We start from the raw sequence: 16,766 nt of genomic DNA on the forward strand, positions 1-16,766 counted from the left end.
TAGTAGAACTTTTACAACTCACCAAAAACTATTTGAAATAAATATTCATGTGCAAAATAGAACTTTGTCAAGATTGAATATATTTACAAATTTATTAAAAAGAAAAGGAGAACTAAATACGTGAATTTAAAAGAAAAGCACAAATCTTATTTTTAGGGGGAGTTGTGGTAATATACGGTATTAACATTCTTTTGCTACAAAAGATCTTACAGTTACAGGTCACCTGAGGTCAGTTCCAGGCTCTCACTCAGTTGTAACACAATATGCCTTATGGTAACATTAACTGAGAAACTAGTGTGCGTGTATTTTCTGTTTTAGTCAGTTGTAATCTAGCCATTACAGTAGTTAGACCAAACCATGTTTTGTGTTATTAGCAAAACATAACAGCCGTGATTGATGTAATATACAAGAGTTGTAGTTTCTTTGGACCCCTGTCTATAGTTCAAACAGAGTTATCTCTCTTAAGTGCATTGGAGTAACTAGTTCTGTCTTTGTCAAATCGACAACCTAACATTACTCTCTATGACAGTGTGTAACACACATGCAGAAGCGGGATATAAGTATATTAACTTCTCCAAACGTTAGCAATGAGGTCTATGGCAAATCGTGATACCGTCAGGCGTGTACAGAGACAGCCAACATGTACATAGTTCTCATTAAACCACGCGTGACTCTGAACGAGACTTGATAGGGATACCTTTTGTTTACAAATGGCGGATTAGGATCTAGGCACACTTACTTCAGTGTTAAGTTGGGATAGTTTGAGGCGATGGTAATCCCAGAAGGACATGGTGATTGTCTATATTTAATAACTTTAATATTCAAAATTAATTTCCAGTAAAATATATAGTCATAAATTTATAAATGTTGTTATAAATTGCATGGCAAATCCGACTTACGGATGATCTGTTGAGCATGGTTCCGTGGGTATTGTGGTATCGATTTATTCAATTTTCGGTATTTTTAATGCATAACGCCACCTATTGTGTAATCTTATATATTATACATGACCATAAGTTACTAGTTCTGCATCATCGGTTGATTTCGGGAAACTGTTGGGATTGCGGACGATTATACAATTTTTTAAATACACCCGTGAATATTACTTTTTCCAAATCATGCCCATACCCCATGTTCTCAAATAGAATCGATATATTCTTAAAATCACTAGCACTGTAAAAAATAATCGATTAACCAGTTTATCGTCTGATAATATCCAATTATGTTATGCAAGACTTACATCACAAGATTACCATATTTGTCAAGAAGCAAAACTCAAACCTGTGGTTGCAAATAAGAGTCAAATTGTGAAGTATGGATTGTTGTTGTTTTCTGATGACATTCAGAACTGACAGGTGTTGACTTTAAAACTTTGTTTTATGCTATTGATTACATTTCATTGGAACACTGGGAATTGTTTAACAATCTGAGGTCGCCATGTACTTTCATGCTCATGTTGGTGGTCCATTCTTAGTGAGAATCCCAGTGCTACTCCCTCCATCACAAGTGGTTACAGATTAATTTCTTTAATTTTCTTTTGGATGGTGCTTGTGGTAGAATGAGTGCTATCGAAGTAGCATGCATTTTCAAGTTGATTTACACTTTGTGCAACTTACAGGCACTTCCCTGATACGTAAACTATGACATTCGTAAACTCGCAGATATGTAATGAACCATAAATATGCACATAGGCAGTTTTCCAATCTTCAAATTGAGTGGACCTACAGTATATACTTTCACTTGTCCTCTTGTATACATATGTAAATCATTTCTATTATACTTTTTGCATAATCTTAAAGATTTTTATTGTATTCTGTTAAATATTCCCTTCACCATAATGTTAAAGACATATGTAGCTTTGTAAAACTCAACTTAAATAAAAGCCAAAATATTTAGTGGTCCCAGGAATGTAACCATTATATATATCAGGGAGTACCTGTATACATTAAAGTTCCCAACATTAGTGCAAGTATATGATATCATGAAAATAATTTTTCTGTATTAGCATGATATCAGAGTAAGTCTTCTTGCATTATCTGGAATCTACATATTGTCTTTATTGATCGTTTCCAGCAGTCATCAGATTTAAACTGGAAATTAAATGCATTTTAATATAGAACAAAGAACAACAAATAGACATGTATCAAATCTTGAAGGTCAGTGTTTTTATTTGCTTATTTGTGTCGCGGAATTAAACTCTTTTATTTATTGAATACATGTACAGACATGTACGGACAGAAGCAAAATTTATTTGCTTGGTATAATCAATAACATTAAAACAAATTTGTCAGAATTGATTTTCTTTCCTTCATCCATCGCCAAAAGACATAAGTTTAGTATTCCCTACTCAAACATCGAAAATACTTTTTTTTCTAGAATCAGCAGATTCTAGAACAACTTACCTACTGAGCTTGAAAATACTCCATGGACCTCTCAAGGCTGGCCTGTAATCATCCAACGATCATCCAATATATAACCACTCAACTTGTTTTTTTATTTATTTCATTATCATCTTTTATATAATTCAGTCATCAGTTCATTCACCCATCATTATTCTTCCATATTACTTAAGCACTCCTTATCTCAAGCACTCCTTATCTCAGTTCTGTTCTTATGATTTTGATCAGTTCCACTGCAGTTAAAAGTCCAGCTGTGAAAGTTTACTCTGTTGGCTAACCAATTTTTGTATACAGACAATACATTCCTTCCTTATAGTCACTGAATCCACACTCCAAGATATATTCTATAAAGAAAGTTGGGAGTATCAGTTCTGACTCCATAATCCAAGTAATACTCTATCAAGAAAGTTTGGAGTATCAGATCTAACTCCATTCTCCAATATATACTCTATGAAGAAAGTTTGGAGTACCAGTTCTAACTCCAGACTCCAAGTGATACTCTATCAAGAAAGTTTGGAATATCAGTTCTAACTCCACACTCCAAGTGATACTCTATCAAGAAATTTTGGAGTATCAGTTTTAACTCCACACTCCAAGTGATACTCTATCAAGAAAGTTTTGAGTACCAGTTTTAACTCCACACTCCAAGATATACTCTATCAAGAAAGTTTGGAGTATCAATTGAGACTCCACACTCAAGTTTTACTTTATCAAGATTGTTGGAGTATCAGTTGAGACTCCACACTCCAATATATACTATATCAAGATTGTCAGAGTATCAGTTGAGACTCCACATTCCAGTACATACTTTATCAAGATTGTTGGAGTATCAATTGAGACTCCACACTCCAATATATACTCTCAAGAATATATGAAAGAAGAGTCAGGTACTTTGAATGAAACCTTGAAATATAACTTGAAGACAGATTTTATTAATGTCCATATTTACATTTATTCAGGTAAAAAAACAAAAAGGAGAAACTGATTTATGTAACATTAGCATAAAGAAATGCTTTTTGCTCTTGTCTTACATTTTCCTTTAATACTGCACTCCACTTAAATACATAGAACAGTAAATTAATTGTCATGATAGGAAACTGGAAAGGTGTGGGATTGATTCTGACGTCTATAAACCAGTTATCTGCATCTGTTTGTTTTTGCAGTCCCTCATCCTTCCAAATTGCTAATCACAGTGTGTTTCTCAAATTACTGGTATATTTAAAACATGTTCTAATAAAAATGAAAACGAAGACTTACATTTAATTACAGCTTTTTTTGTGCCATAAAATGATCTTGACTGTAATCAAACAACTGTAAATTCAGTTAGCCCTTAGTCCATGAATAAATACTATATGTGGGCATTTGGTCAGTATGCTGTAACATGTGATCATGAATGCAAAATCTAGATTTTTGGATGAATGCAAACATTTCTCATAACTGTTTGAAATGAATGAGTCCCTCAGTAGGTAATTTCTTTCAGTCAACATTCAGATTGTTTTGCACATGATATATATATATGTTGTGCAGCTGATTTAAGCAGCAGAAATTTTGTTTTAATCCCACTCAACAAGTCATGTGACTTCTACTGCCATTACTGGTTGTTGTACCTAAGACATTGCTTTGTGATATTTGTTTCTCTCTTTGATGTCTGTTTGAAATTTATGAATTCATGGCACATGTAGTTTATTGTTATCCTTCATTGATCCAAAGCTTATGGAAACAATGGGCAAATGGTACAGTTTATGGTAATGATACAGTTTATGGTAATAGGAGATGAGAGGTAGTGAAGAATATGAGATTACTGTAGAGGGAAATGATCATTGGAATAATATTGATTGTAAGTTCTGATAATCTGTTTATTGATTTCCATTTTGATCCTATCCCAAGTCACTACAGACCACATTGGTGTGTGTGTGTTTGTGTGTGATTTGGATTTTTAACTTAGCTTTAAGAATTTTTCAGTCATATTGCTACAATGTCTGCAGTGCGGCAGTTTATATGGATGCCTAGCACTGGGGCATCATGTCGCAGACATGTAGCATGATGTCCCACCCAGTCGCATTATTCTGACACCAAGCTGACCAATTGTAATGCTGAGCGCCAAGCGAGGCAGCCATTTGTACTATTTTTTGCAAGTCTTTGGTATGACTCAGCTAGGAATCAAACGCACAACCTCCTGCATTTGAGGCGGACGCTCTAACACTAGGCCACCGGAGCAGTCACAAACCACATTGGAAGCATTTTGATATCATCATTTTGTAGTGTACAGAATTATTCCATGCTTCCTGTGTTTACACTTTTTAATTGCAAGATAGAAATACAAATGTATGGTTCGTTACATGTATGTATATTTGAAACTTTGATAAAAAGTTTTACTTTTATTACTTGTTTATTCACAAAATAAAACAATATTTCAGTCGATAAATTTTTGTTTTTGTTTGTATAAATGGTTGTTAAATATTAAGTCACATGCAATAACAGCATAAAACAACAAAATATCGGTCAAACTACCCAATTTATGTTATTTAATCAAGATACAATTTTTATTTTTAGTGAAAACTTCTAAATTGTGACACAAGTCCCTTGCAACAGATGTCTCTACGAACAAGGATCAAAGGCTTCACAGCATGGGTGAACCTGCGGCTGATGCCATACAACCAGCTGCTGAACAATGTACTGATGGATCTGCTGACTGGTACCCATATAAAATTTCTCACTGAGAGTTTCACTGGCAGAGACCTTAAGAGATTGGAAACCATGGATGAGTATGTAAAATTAGCATTAGAAAAATGCAGTTTAGAATTATATAGATTTCAGATGGATGGATGACAGTTATCTGGGACCTATGCAATGTGTGGTACAACCTAAAAGGAAATTTTGGATTAGTTAAATTTCACAAATTTATCATTTTGGGAAAATCCACCATTAAAATATTTTTATTTTAACACTCAGTTTCAATGAAATCTGTCACTCTCTTAATGCCCTTAAGATTAAACATTCCCAATTTTCCACTCACCACTCCACCTATAAATCACAAATAAAACCAATCATACATTTATCTATCGATGATAAGTAAGTAATACACAAACATGTGGAGTGTACTTTCTGTAAATCAGTAAGAATTACAAGTGTGCTTGGTCATAATTGTGGTCTTGAGGTCATGGACATACACTGGTCAGGAAAATAATTATTTGTTTTTGATCATTCAGATATGAAAACAATCAATAGTTAGCAGAAATTATTAATGAATGATAAATAATCATTACATTTGTTTATCCAGTAAATGTGAATCATTATATATTAGTTGTCTTAATGTCACGTAGGCAATGTATGGGCCCAAAATGACAAAAATATGCCTGAATCTCAAAGTAAATGATCCCTAATCTCGAAGTCAAATATTTTACAACCATGCAGATTCCCATTTTCAGCTTTATATTCAAGAAAATGTCATTCCTACTTGGTCAATATGTTTGCCCCCAGATGGTGAGTGCAGCAAAGCCTGGCTTCCAGTGACCAAATAAATCCTTGGTTTTGAACTTTTTGATTGTTTCAAATGACAATTTTGTTGTAGGGTCCCAAGTGTGTATAACTGCCTGATAAGAGATAACAGTTTTCAGTTCAAGGAGATGTGCATGGTGCTGTATGAATTAGGTAAATTAATTTCTCAAAAATTGCCATGTTTTAACTTTGTAATTTTTTTAAATGTGACTCTCATGACCACCTACCAAGTTTTGCATCATAATAGCTGAATTCCTGCCAGTTTGATGAGGATTTTTTTCTAAAGCAGATTCTTAGGTGATGAATACTCACTGGTCAAGTGTATAAACCCCAATATATCAGACAAGAATGATTTGACATATAATACTACCTCATTATATTGATTTGGCATATAGTACTACCTCACTATAATGATTTGACATACAGTACTACCTCATTATAATGATTTGACATACAGTACTACCTCATTATAATGTTTTGACATACAGTACTACCCCATCATAATGATATCTATGGGAGCTAATGAGTATGCTGTCCTATAGTGAGACCATTTACAATATATACTCACTTATGAGTCAAACTGCAGAAAACAGCAAAGACCCTGATCCTCCATAGCATAATGTGCCAGCAGATCGGGGTCTATCTTTATTGGTCTACTGATTACTCCTAACAAACTGCACAGACCCAGATATTCTGGCACATCATGTGATGGTAGATCTGTGTCCATGCATATTTGCAGTTGGCCTCGTTATAAGTGAGTATATACAGTATTAATGAAGTACAATAGACATACAATTTTACTACCATTAAATAAAATGTGATCCATGACAATACCAGCCTTATAATAATAGGAACCATTTTATAATGCAGGACCTTATAGCAAGGGAGTGCTATATTTAACTCCATATAATGTAGGACCTTATAGCAAGGGAGTGATATATTTAACTCCATATAATGCAGGACCTTACAGCAAGGGAGTGCTATATTTAACTCCATATAATGCAGGACCTTACAGCAAGGGAGTGCTATATTTACTCCATTTAATGCAGGACCTTCTAGAAAGGGAGTGCTATATTTAACTCCATATAATGCAGGACCTTACAGGAAGGGAGTGCTATATTTAACTCCATATAATGCAGGACCTTACACAAAGGGAGTGCTATATTTAACTCAGTACTTACACTTAGGTTTCTGAATGTTCTTTTAAATTATTTTTTAAGTACTTTAATTCATCACTTTTCTGTAAATCAAAAAGATTCATGAGTTATGGAATTTGAAGTTAAATAAATAAGAAACATGTACCTTCTTATTTAATTTTTATGAATGTCATAACTTTTGTCTTGGAACACAAGATACTAGCACAATGCAGTCCTCCCCCTCATGAAGAGGCCCCTGACCAGTGTCCACACACTTGATATGGCCAGAATCCTTTGGTATTGACAAGTTTGTGTTCAAAGTACTCCTCTAAAACAGTCAATCTCTATCATTGCCAGCAGCCAGTATATTAATGCAAACACTGTAAATTTATCCCTTGCAGTGGCCACACAAAAAAACTTTTTACAGTTAGAAATCTCACAAATATTTCTAAATTAAGTACATTGACATTTTTTCCAAAATGTTCATAAAGTAACTAACTTAAATTCATAAAACTTTGTACATGCTTTGATTGTCCTTGCTATTGTGTTCCTTAGATGTAAGGTTTTGTCATTTAATAATTAATTGCTATTATTACCACTGATAATTATCAAGATGAAATTAGCTAACTGACCATAGTATTGTTCAGCTCAAGTCATGTGACATCTGGTCACTAAAGTAACAAAGGTGTGTTAGCTCATTGATTTCAAAATGTACTTGAAAGTAGTGGACTAAAAACCAGTTGACAGAATGATAAACTCACAAAACATTTCATCTAATAAATACAAACTGCCTAATAAGGAAAAAGTTGCTGAATTAAGTGCGAACTATAGAACATTTTCATTGCAGAAAGAAAAGTGAAAGTAATTAAGATAAATCAGAAGAGGGAGATACCTTTGATTACTGCTAAGAAAAGTGATGTGAGAAAAATTCATAGGAATATCATTGGTTATACATTCTATAGCAGTGGGAAAACAAAATGGATGGATAAAAATAGTTGATATATATTTGTGCCCTGTTTTATTGATAAGATGGTTTTGAACCATAATTGATGATTATTCATAATTATTTGAAATAATATTGATAATAATTTTATCACATTCATTATATAACATTTCTGTGAGTTTTAAATGAAAATATTAAATATTTGAATATTAGTTATGCCTTTCACAATTTATATATAAGGCAAAAAATATGTTTCCTATTGCACTGATTTTAAAATTAAGATATGGAGGTTTTTTTAACATATTATTTATTTGATATTAGATTTTTTGTGATTTTTTTTTTTTACCATGGAGGAAAAATGCTAGGTTTGGCAATGTGAAACGGAAATCGGCTGACCAGAAACACATATGTTTTTGGCCTAGTTATTACTTAGATCTGTGTAATCTTTCTCTAGAAAAGCCACCTTCTTATTAGGTCACTTTCCTGCTGCAGATGAGGTGGCCTTATAAGGAGAGGGAGCATTTATACCACTTATTCATATTCAGGGGTTTAAAATTCACTCTGTCAACTTGAAATGTCAAATCCAAATTGCTAATAATTGAGTGAATTTTCCAATCACTCATCCAGTATTGCTGATTCATGGCTAAGTAGAGTTTCTCTGTAATGACAAGGACCTTCTGTTGAGATTATTGTAGCTGTGTTCATTGAAAGTCCATACTTTCTATTGAAAATTTCTTATCCTTTTGTTTTGATCAAGCTGCTGTTACAAGCATTTAGCTCTCACTCTTCAATACTAATAACCACAACAATAGCTTACATTTGTGTTCAAAGGGGCCACACAACAGGGAACAACATTTCAGACAATCAGATTTAGGTTGTTAGCATCATCAGCTTATGTATTTCCATAATAGTTGATTTGCTTAAGAGTATTTGGAGTGAGCTCATTTTTTAAATACTTGCCTGACTAAGTGAAATTTTAGAGATTTTTCTAACACCTGGTATTTGTTAGATATTCCATATTTATTATTTCTCTCTCTCTTTCTATTCATCAATGAAGCTGTCAGATAATGTCACTAGATATTATGCCACAGTGTGGTATATACTATTTTTGACATTTAATTATGATGACATTAAATTTTAACATAACCTGATAAATATTTTTAAAAATAAACTATATACTTGCAGTCTCTCCCAGCAGCAGAAGCAAACTCGAGTTGAATGGATCATGGAGGAACTCAAGAGCTGCAACATCATTCCTGAAGATGTATATGTGGATAGTCGCCATTTTGCTATGAGAAGCGCTGATCATGTAAGATATATGTAGCTTTCCTTTATACCCACCTTTTTAAAGGGTAAGGGAACTTCCTGGATAGACTCCTCTATATTATACCCAGCATTTTAAAGGGTAAGAGAACTTCCTGGATAGACTCCTCTATACAGAGGACATGTACGTGCTAGCCATCAAAAATTGATTTTAAAATTTGTATTGCATATAGCTATAGAATTTCAGATTTTATTTGTCTTTTTATATTTTTACCTTTCCTTCCTGAGCATATTTTGCTTAATATCGGATTTTGTCTTCACTATGAATAAACTGCAGTTGAATATTTGCCTGCCTATGTGAAGAGAAAAAAGCAGCCTGTAATTAGAAAAGTTAATTTTTAAGACCTGGCTATTAAAGACATTTGTTTTGTCTTTGGGCTGTTCAATATAGGTTAATTTCACTGTTTATTTTTTTTAACCATTTAAAAAACTGCCTTTGTAATGAAAATACATTTGCTAAGACTAGCCAATGTAGGCAAACAGTATGGTATTCATTAATCAGGTTCTCATGAGTCTTCAGCAAAGTACTAGGCAGCAATTATACAACAAAATTTGACTGATCCATGACCATACACACATTATAAGAGGGGTAATCATCTGTTGAGGAGTTTTATTGTGAGGTACTAATGTAATTATTCAGTATTTAAAATTAATACATGCAAATATAATTTTAGGTATTTGATCTTCTATGGAGATTGATCGGCCATGATATTTGGTTTCTGTGGGAAAGAGCTGAGTATCTGCAACATGAAGATATGAATGTTCTGATTCAGGTGCCCTTCAAGGTACAGTTCACACAGAAGTCATGTATTGACCATGTTTTGCACAAGCATTAATGTTAAGATCTTCCATGGGGCAAAAGAGATTAGCTGATTAAAAAAAAATACTGTTTGTAAATACATTATACTCATTAGTATAGGCAAAGTAACTTCTGTGCCCTGCTAGTTGAGCTATAGTGGTTGTTTTAAATAGTTTGCTTGACTTGTGACCAGCAGGGTTAGTTATAATTCTGCCCCAACCATATAAATATATATTGTACATTTTTGGTTAATTTTTATACTTGTAATTATGAAACTTGTTGAGGGGATAGATCTTGACCAGTTCATACAGCAGGGCATGTAGGCAGCCAGTAGAGACTATTTCAATAATGGGTGTCATTGTTCCTATTTGATTACACATGGTGATTATTAACTTTATTTAGATCCAAATGCATCCAAGGTCACTCATTATATACATGTCATATGGTTGATCAATGTTAAAGTATGCAGACAGTTTTGGACAAGGTCCACCAAAAGTTGTGATCCAGTACAAAAAGGACTGAATGTTGCATGCTGTGATGTCACAGTGAAAGCTGCACATTTTGAAACAAAGTCATGCTACCCTGTTTTTTGTTATGATTAGACCTGATGTCCTCTTTTATTGACCCAGTTTAGTACCTGGCCACCACTGTAAATATCCATCGTGATCAATAATTTTCATCTGGGAAGTTTCTGACAGTTAAGGTGTGGAGCATTCAGTAATTAGTATTGAATAGACTGGTTAAACTATACTAATATTCAGTTTTAGAATAACAATTAATAAATATGCCTACATGACTGCATTGATATATACTTTAGTACCACATCCTCATCAGAAATGTAAGTCATTTTGACTCTTCCTTCATGCTTCACTGACTCTTGTAACATTGCGTTTAAGTTTATTTCTCAAGCACTTTTCTTGCTAGAATTATTTGACTAAATAATTGTACACATCTTTGTTGTTACAACTGAAAAGTTTTCTTCCTTGCACTTGATAATTCATAATCATTAGTAAATTCCCATACTCAGTGCATAAATATCTATAAAAAAAAAATTGAAATTTTCGGCAATATCACACTGCTTTCATCAGTGACTAATGTTGATCACGTGACTTATAATGGTCGCATGATACGAGGAGACTTCATCTCATAGTATCTAGTTCGGGCAGTGTACTGTAAGCTTTGGCCAAATATCTTACTTCTATCATAGGGCCTCTAGTGCACAAAATGGAACACCATATCTTCAACAGTGTATACTTTGTCCAAAAGACTAGAGACCACGAGGTACCACCATTTAGAAAACTGGTGTCTTATGATGTATTAGCACTTTTCACCAGTATTCCAGTGGATCAAGCTACACTTGTGATCAGAGACATTAGAAGCAGACAATACTCTGAGATCTAGATGTGACCTCCCTGTTGAATATATCTATGCCTTATTGACACTGTTTGGGCAGCACATTTTTTTTATCTGTAACAGCGACATCGAAGTCCTAACTTGAATATTCAGACAACATGGAATCAATGTATATCACATACCTTCAAGATAGGGTTAGGGTTAGCACCCATCTGCACCATTCTATGAGGGACTTGAATTAGCACCCATCTACACCATTCTACAAGGGACTTGAATTAGCACTCATCTACACCATTCTACAAGGGACTTGAATTAGCACCCATCTACACCATTCTATGAGGGGCTTGAATTAGCACCCATCTGCACCATTCTACAAAGGGCTTGAATTAGCACCCATCTACACCTTTAGCACCCATCTGCACCATTCTACAAGGGGCTTGAATTAGCACCCATCTACACCATTCTATAAGGGGCTTGAATTATTGCCCATCTACACCATTCTACGAGGGTCTTGAATTATAACCCATCTACACCATTCTATGAGGGGCTTGAATTATCGCCCATTTACACCATTCTATGAGGGTCTTGAATTATAACCCATCTACACCAGTCTTCTCATATCATATCACCATTATAAGTCACGTGGTCAACATTAGTCGCTGATGAAAGCAGTGTGATACTGCAAAAAATTTCAAATTCTTAAGAAATTTATGCTCTGAGTATGGGAATTTACTAATAATCAGCTCTGTTTTTGTTCTTTTGTTACAACAAAAGAAGGTCACTGTGACCTACTTTTAAATTTTTACTGGCTTAGGTGAAGTTTTGTGTTTAGCTCATGATCTAATAGTTTTTTGCATGCTATCCTATTGAGAATAATACAATTTGGAGAGGAAATGCATCATGATGAGCACTACTTCCCTCATTTCAGTAGCAGGGTCATTATAGCCCATATTTTATGCTTCATGGACTTGGGTTACAGTTTTTAATTTTATGTTTAGTGTTGATTTCTCCGGCATTATGACTTTTCTGTTGGCCTAAGTGGTTAGAGGGTTTGCTTTGGATGTGGGAAGTCACAGATTCGATCCTCGACCAAGTCATACCAGAGACTTATCATAATGATGCTAGCAGCTCCCTCACTTGGCACTTAGCATTAAGAAGTTAGTTTTGGAATTGGTCAGCCTGGTGTTGGGATAACTTGACTTGGTTGGAGATGATGCCACATGTCTACGGCATGATGCCCCAGTGCTCCACATCACTATAAACTGCCACACTGCAGACATTACTATATGACTCATATTGTTAAAAATCCTAGAAACATGAACACACACATTCTACAGCATTGTTCATGCTAGATGATGCAGTTGTTGATGGTATACATCTCATAGTACCACACCCATGCAGCAACAAAAGGAAATGATTGTGTCCTAATTTTAGTCCATTACTGGGTTTGGTTTTTGCATTAATGCCATGACCACATCTGTTTATGGCATGCTGTATGCATGCTGTTGTTGCTAGAAACTCACTATTTGGTGAGATGATGCATTTTGATTAGTACAACACCTTTCTTGCAAACACTGGCCTATGTAACCTATATTTTATCCTTTAGTGGATTTTGTTTTTGAAGTTCATTTCATTGGGTGCAGTTTGTGTTCAAATCATGAAACTTATTAATTGAATGCATTCCTGTTAGTACTACACTCTTACAAAGAAGGTCACTGACATACATTACCAGCATAGGCCAGATATTTATAATTAGCTCATAACTACATATATTTTATTCCATGCTATATATATCCTAGCCACCTAGAGGACTGTTTCTGACAAGTGTAGTTGAAAATAGGAGTGAATATGTTTATGAAATGGTACATTTTTCATGTTAATTTCTGTACATATTGTGTTGTGATAAGTTACCCTCAGCATGTTAGCTATGTATTGTACATGTGAATGAATATGGGAATTAGAAAAGGGAGCTGCATGCTATATCAAGATAATTGCTGCTGCATGAACTATACTTGTAATACTGGCTGTCACTCCAAATTTGACTGCAAGGTTTTGACTTTCACAATGATAATAGCTTCACCAGCAGATTTTGAGTACAATGACGTTCAAAAAAGAAACAAAAAATAATCTTAAATTTGTATTATTTGTTGGCTTTTCCTAATGATTATATATTATATACATTTTGTATTTTGTACTTAGTCTTGTCCAAAATCAATCTCACAGTGTACCTGACCAGGGATATAGATTTTGTGAACAACATAATACATAGCTATGGTTTCTCTGTGAGAATAGATTAAATATTAGGATTATTATCAATGGTAGTAAACATATTTATTTGGGTCTGATTCTTGTACATTGGAATTCCTACATAAAAACCTGCTCTGCCTAATGTTTGCCATGTTCTTTATTATAATTTTAGCTATAGACCTTGTCTTGTTGACAACTTAGAATGTTCTAGAATGAACTTTTGACCCTCATCCTGGTTCTATTTTTGTCTTAGATTTTTATATAATGTTGTTTACTTGAGAAATTACTCATTCTTGCATGAACATCTTTTACAGAATCAGTCTTATAATTGTGTTTAGTATTTAATTTGGGTGAATTATTTATTCAAATTATTATTCACTGGAAAAAAACAAATTGCTCATCAGTAATATTCTTGGGCAAAAACATTAATTTGGAATTATAGTGAATTCAGACAAGAACATTTTAGAATTATAATATTGTGATACATCATAATCCAGTTTATTGGCACATTACCACATTTTGAGTCTACAAGCATATCAACACACAAAATATTGGAATTTATTGTGAATACCACTGAAATTCAGTCGGAACTTTATACATTAGGACTTGTGATAGAAATTTAGAGACTATTTGGGATTTAATTCACAATAATGTAAGTTCTTTTTAAATTTTCACTTTTGTATTCTAGGGAAATAAATTATTTGTTGAATTTTATAAAACTTGTTGGGTCCACTCTTTTATTTTGCTTAGTATAAGACCATAGGCTGGTGTGTGTGTGTGTGTGTGTGGTTTGGATTTTTAATGTAGCTTTAGCAGTTTTCCAGTCATATCTCTATAATGTCTGCAGTACAGCAGTTTATAGGGATGTCTAGTACTGGGGCATCATGCTGCAGACATGTAGCATCTTGTCTCATCCAGTCACATTATCCTGGCACCAGGCCAACAAGTCCTAACACTAATTTCAGTAATATCGTTACTATGTCTGTAGTGTGCCAGTTTATAGTGATGTATAGCACTGGGGCATCATGCCACATACATGTAGCATCATATCCCACCTAGTCACATTATCCTGACACCAGACTGACCAGTCCTAACACTAACCTCTTAATGCTGAGCACCCAGTGAGGCAGCTGCTGGTACCATTTTTATAAGCCTTTGTTATGACTCGGCCAGGATTTGAACCTGCATCCAAGGTGGACACTATAATCACTGAGGCCACCAGAGAGATGACCATAAAGTTGTAACGTATGTATATATGTATGTATGAAGATATGTATGTATGTATGAAGTTATGTATGTAAGGTAGGTAGGTATGTATGCAGCTTTATGGCACATCACCAAAATGCTGGCTCTGTAGTGCTGATTAGATTAAAAGTTTATTTTTAAAAATGTAAAAATTAAAAAGTAAAGCATTTAGATAATAAGGGGTTGAACAAACTTAGGGAAATTCCTTCTTCTTTCTGTCTCCCTTGAAACTACTTAACTTTACTTAATTTCTGCATGTCTTTCTCTTTCTTTAGTGGACCCCAGATCCACCACCACCAAAGAAGAAGAAAAGCAGCAAGAAGCCCAAGAAATCCCTTTTGTCTGGCTTTGGTGCCTCATCAACCAACAGTGAACAGGCAGAAGATGTAGGTCAATTTATTTACATGATAAAGTAGTAATAAAATCAGGATATAAAGGAAACAAAAGTTGAAATTAATGCATCAAAATAGAGGCAGGCTTGCTTGCATTATTGTCTAATGGCCTTCATTCGCTGGAAAACCATTTAAAGAGTTATCTGTCTAACTTAAGATTGTTAAAACTGCATTGCTTTCATCATTCTGCCAAGGCATGGATGTGTATTAATTTTGGAAAGTATTCCAGTCATTTTGAGGCATGTGTACCTGAAATCCATATAAGGAAGGACATATGTTTGTCCAAAATGCAAAATGACATGCCCAAAAAAACACTGCAAGGATGCATAAGTACAAAGGATGCAAAATTTTATGAATTTGCACACTTGGAAAGCAGTGGTGTGTGAGAATTGATGCAAATTAGTACAGAGTCACACATAAAAATGCACTCTACACAGTGTAGAATTTTTATTTAAGTGTATAAACTGAATAAATAAGAATGTATTAGAAAGTAAGGAAAATAACTGTCCACTCCAAAGTATGCACATGTTGGTGGAAAATTGCTTAGAAATTCTGCAGATTTGTATAGCAGTAACATGTTTGTCCAAGAGGGATTCTGCAGTTAATAGTGGATACCAGTGCCACAGCTAAATGTCCGCAAATGCATAAAATATGTGAAGGTGCTTAGCATCATTATAAGCTATGTGGCCCACAGGCATGGGGCTGATTATGATTCTAATGACAATTGATTGTAATTGATTACATTGTGTTCTGTAATCATAATCGTAATCATTGATGTCCTTCATTGGCAGTGTAATCGTATAGTGTAATCATGACTACAAATGATTACAACCAAATATCACTAATTATATCCTTAATAATTGTAAGAATAAAAAAGTTTCCATCAACAAAAGACCATGGATGTTGACTATTACAATAAGGAATGGGTATTTTAGGTGGCCAATATACAAGCTAATTTTTCTTAAAATATACTTTGTTTCAAAATTTTAGGTGACCATTTGTTAATTTTTAAAAAAATGTTCATTTAGCAACTCTTTCATCAGGTTTAAGTTAGCAGTGAAGTAGACTTCAAATAAATATCTCATCTATTCAGCTTTGTATATGGCTGATCTCACAAGATGAATATAGAAGCCAAGTACTTTACTTGGCAGAATGCCAGATTTATACAGCTTAGGTGACAAGCTTAGAAGGCCAGTATAAAAAGACCTGTTGTGCAGCTTTTTGCCACTGTTCATTGTGAAGTCAATTGTTAAACATGCCATGTCCTGTGTTCAACCACTTTGAGTAATTAAAGTTCACAGACAAGCCAGGACTTTACAAAGCTGCTCGCAAACATTTCCCATGGTCAGAACAAGTTCATGGCAAGTGTCATCATGCCAGTAATACATGGACTCCAAATGGAACAGAAGTGTTGTCATGCCAGTAATACAT

General features: G+C 34.2%; 1 protein-coding gene across 4 annotated transcripts in view; it reads left to right on the forward strand.

The window, feature by feature from the left end:
- The first annotated feature begins 704 nt into the window (after positions 1–704).
- Positions 705–16,766, forward strand: part of LOC149784837 (uncharacterized) — a 140,360-nt gene continuing 124,298 nt past the window's right edge. For 3 of the 4 annotated variants that reach the window (XM_089978401.1, XM_089978398.1, XM_089978400.1), the window contains exons 1-5: positions 713–791; positions 4,953–5,164; positions 9,162–9,285; positions 9,974–10,084; positions 15,219–15,329. In XM_089978401.1, the coding sequence (XP_089834527.1) occupies positions 4,992–5,164; positions 9,162–9,285; positions 9,974–10,084; positions 15,219–15,329 (519 nt within the window). In that variant the 5' untranslated portion in view covers positions 713–791; positions 4,953–4,991. Of the gene's footprint in view, positions 792–4,952; positions 5,165–9,161; positions 9,286–9,973; positions 10,085–15,218; positions 15,330–16,766 lie in introns of all 4 variants that reach the window. The other variant, XM_089978399.1, reaches the window with a different exon arrangement.

The sequence above is a fragment of the Sinohyriopsis cumingii genome, chromosome 13 (assembly GCF_028554795.1).
Source record: "Sinohyriopsis cumingii isolate HCF-2022 chromosome 13, ASM2855479v2, whole genome shotgun sequence".
Taxonomy (NCBI): domain Eukaryota; kingdom Metazoa; phylum Mollusca; class Bivalvia; order Unionida; family Unionidae; genus Sinohyriopsis; species Sinohyriopsis cumingii.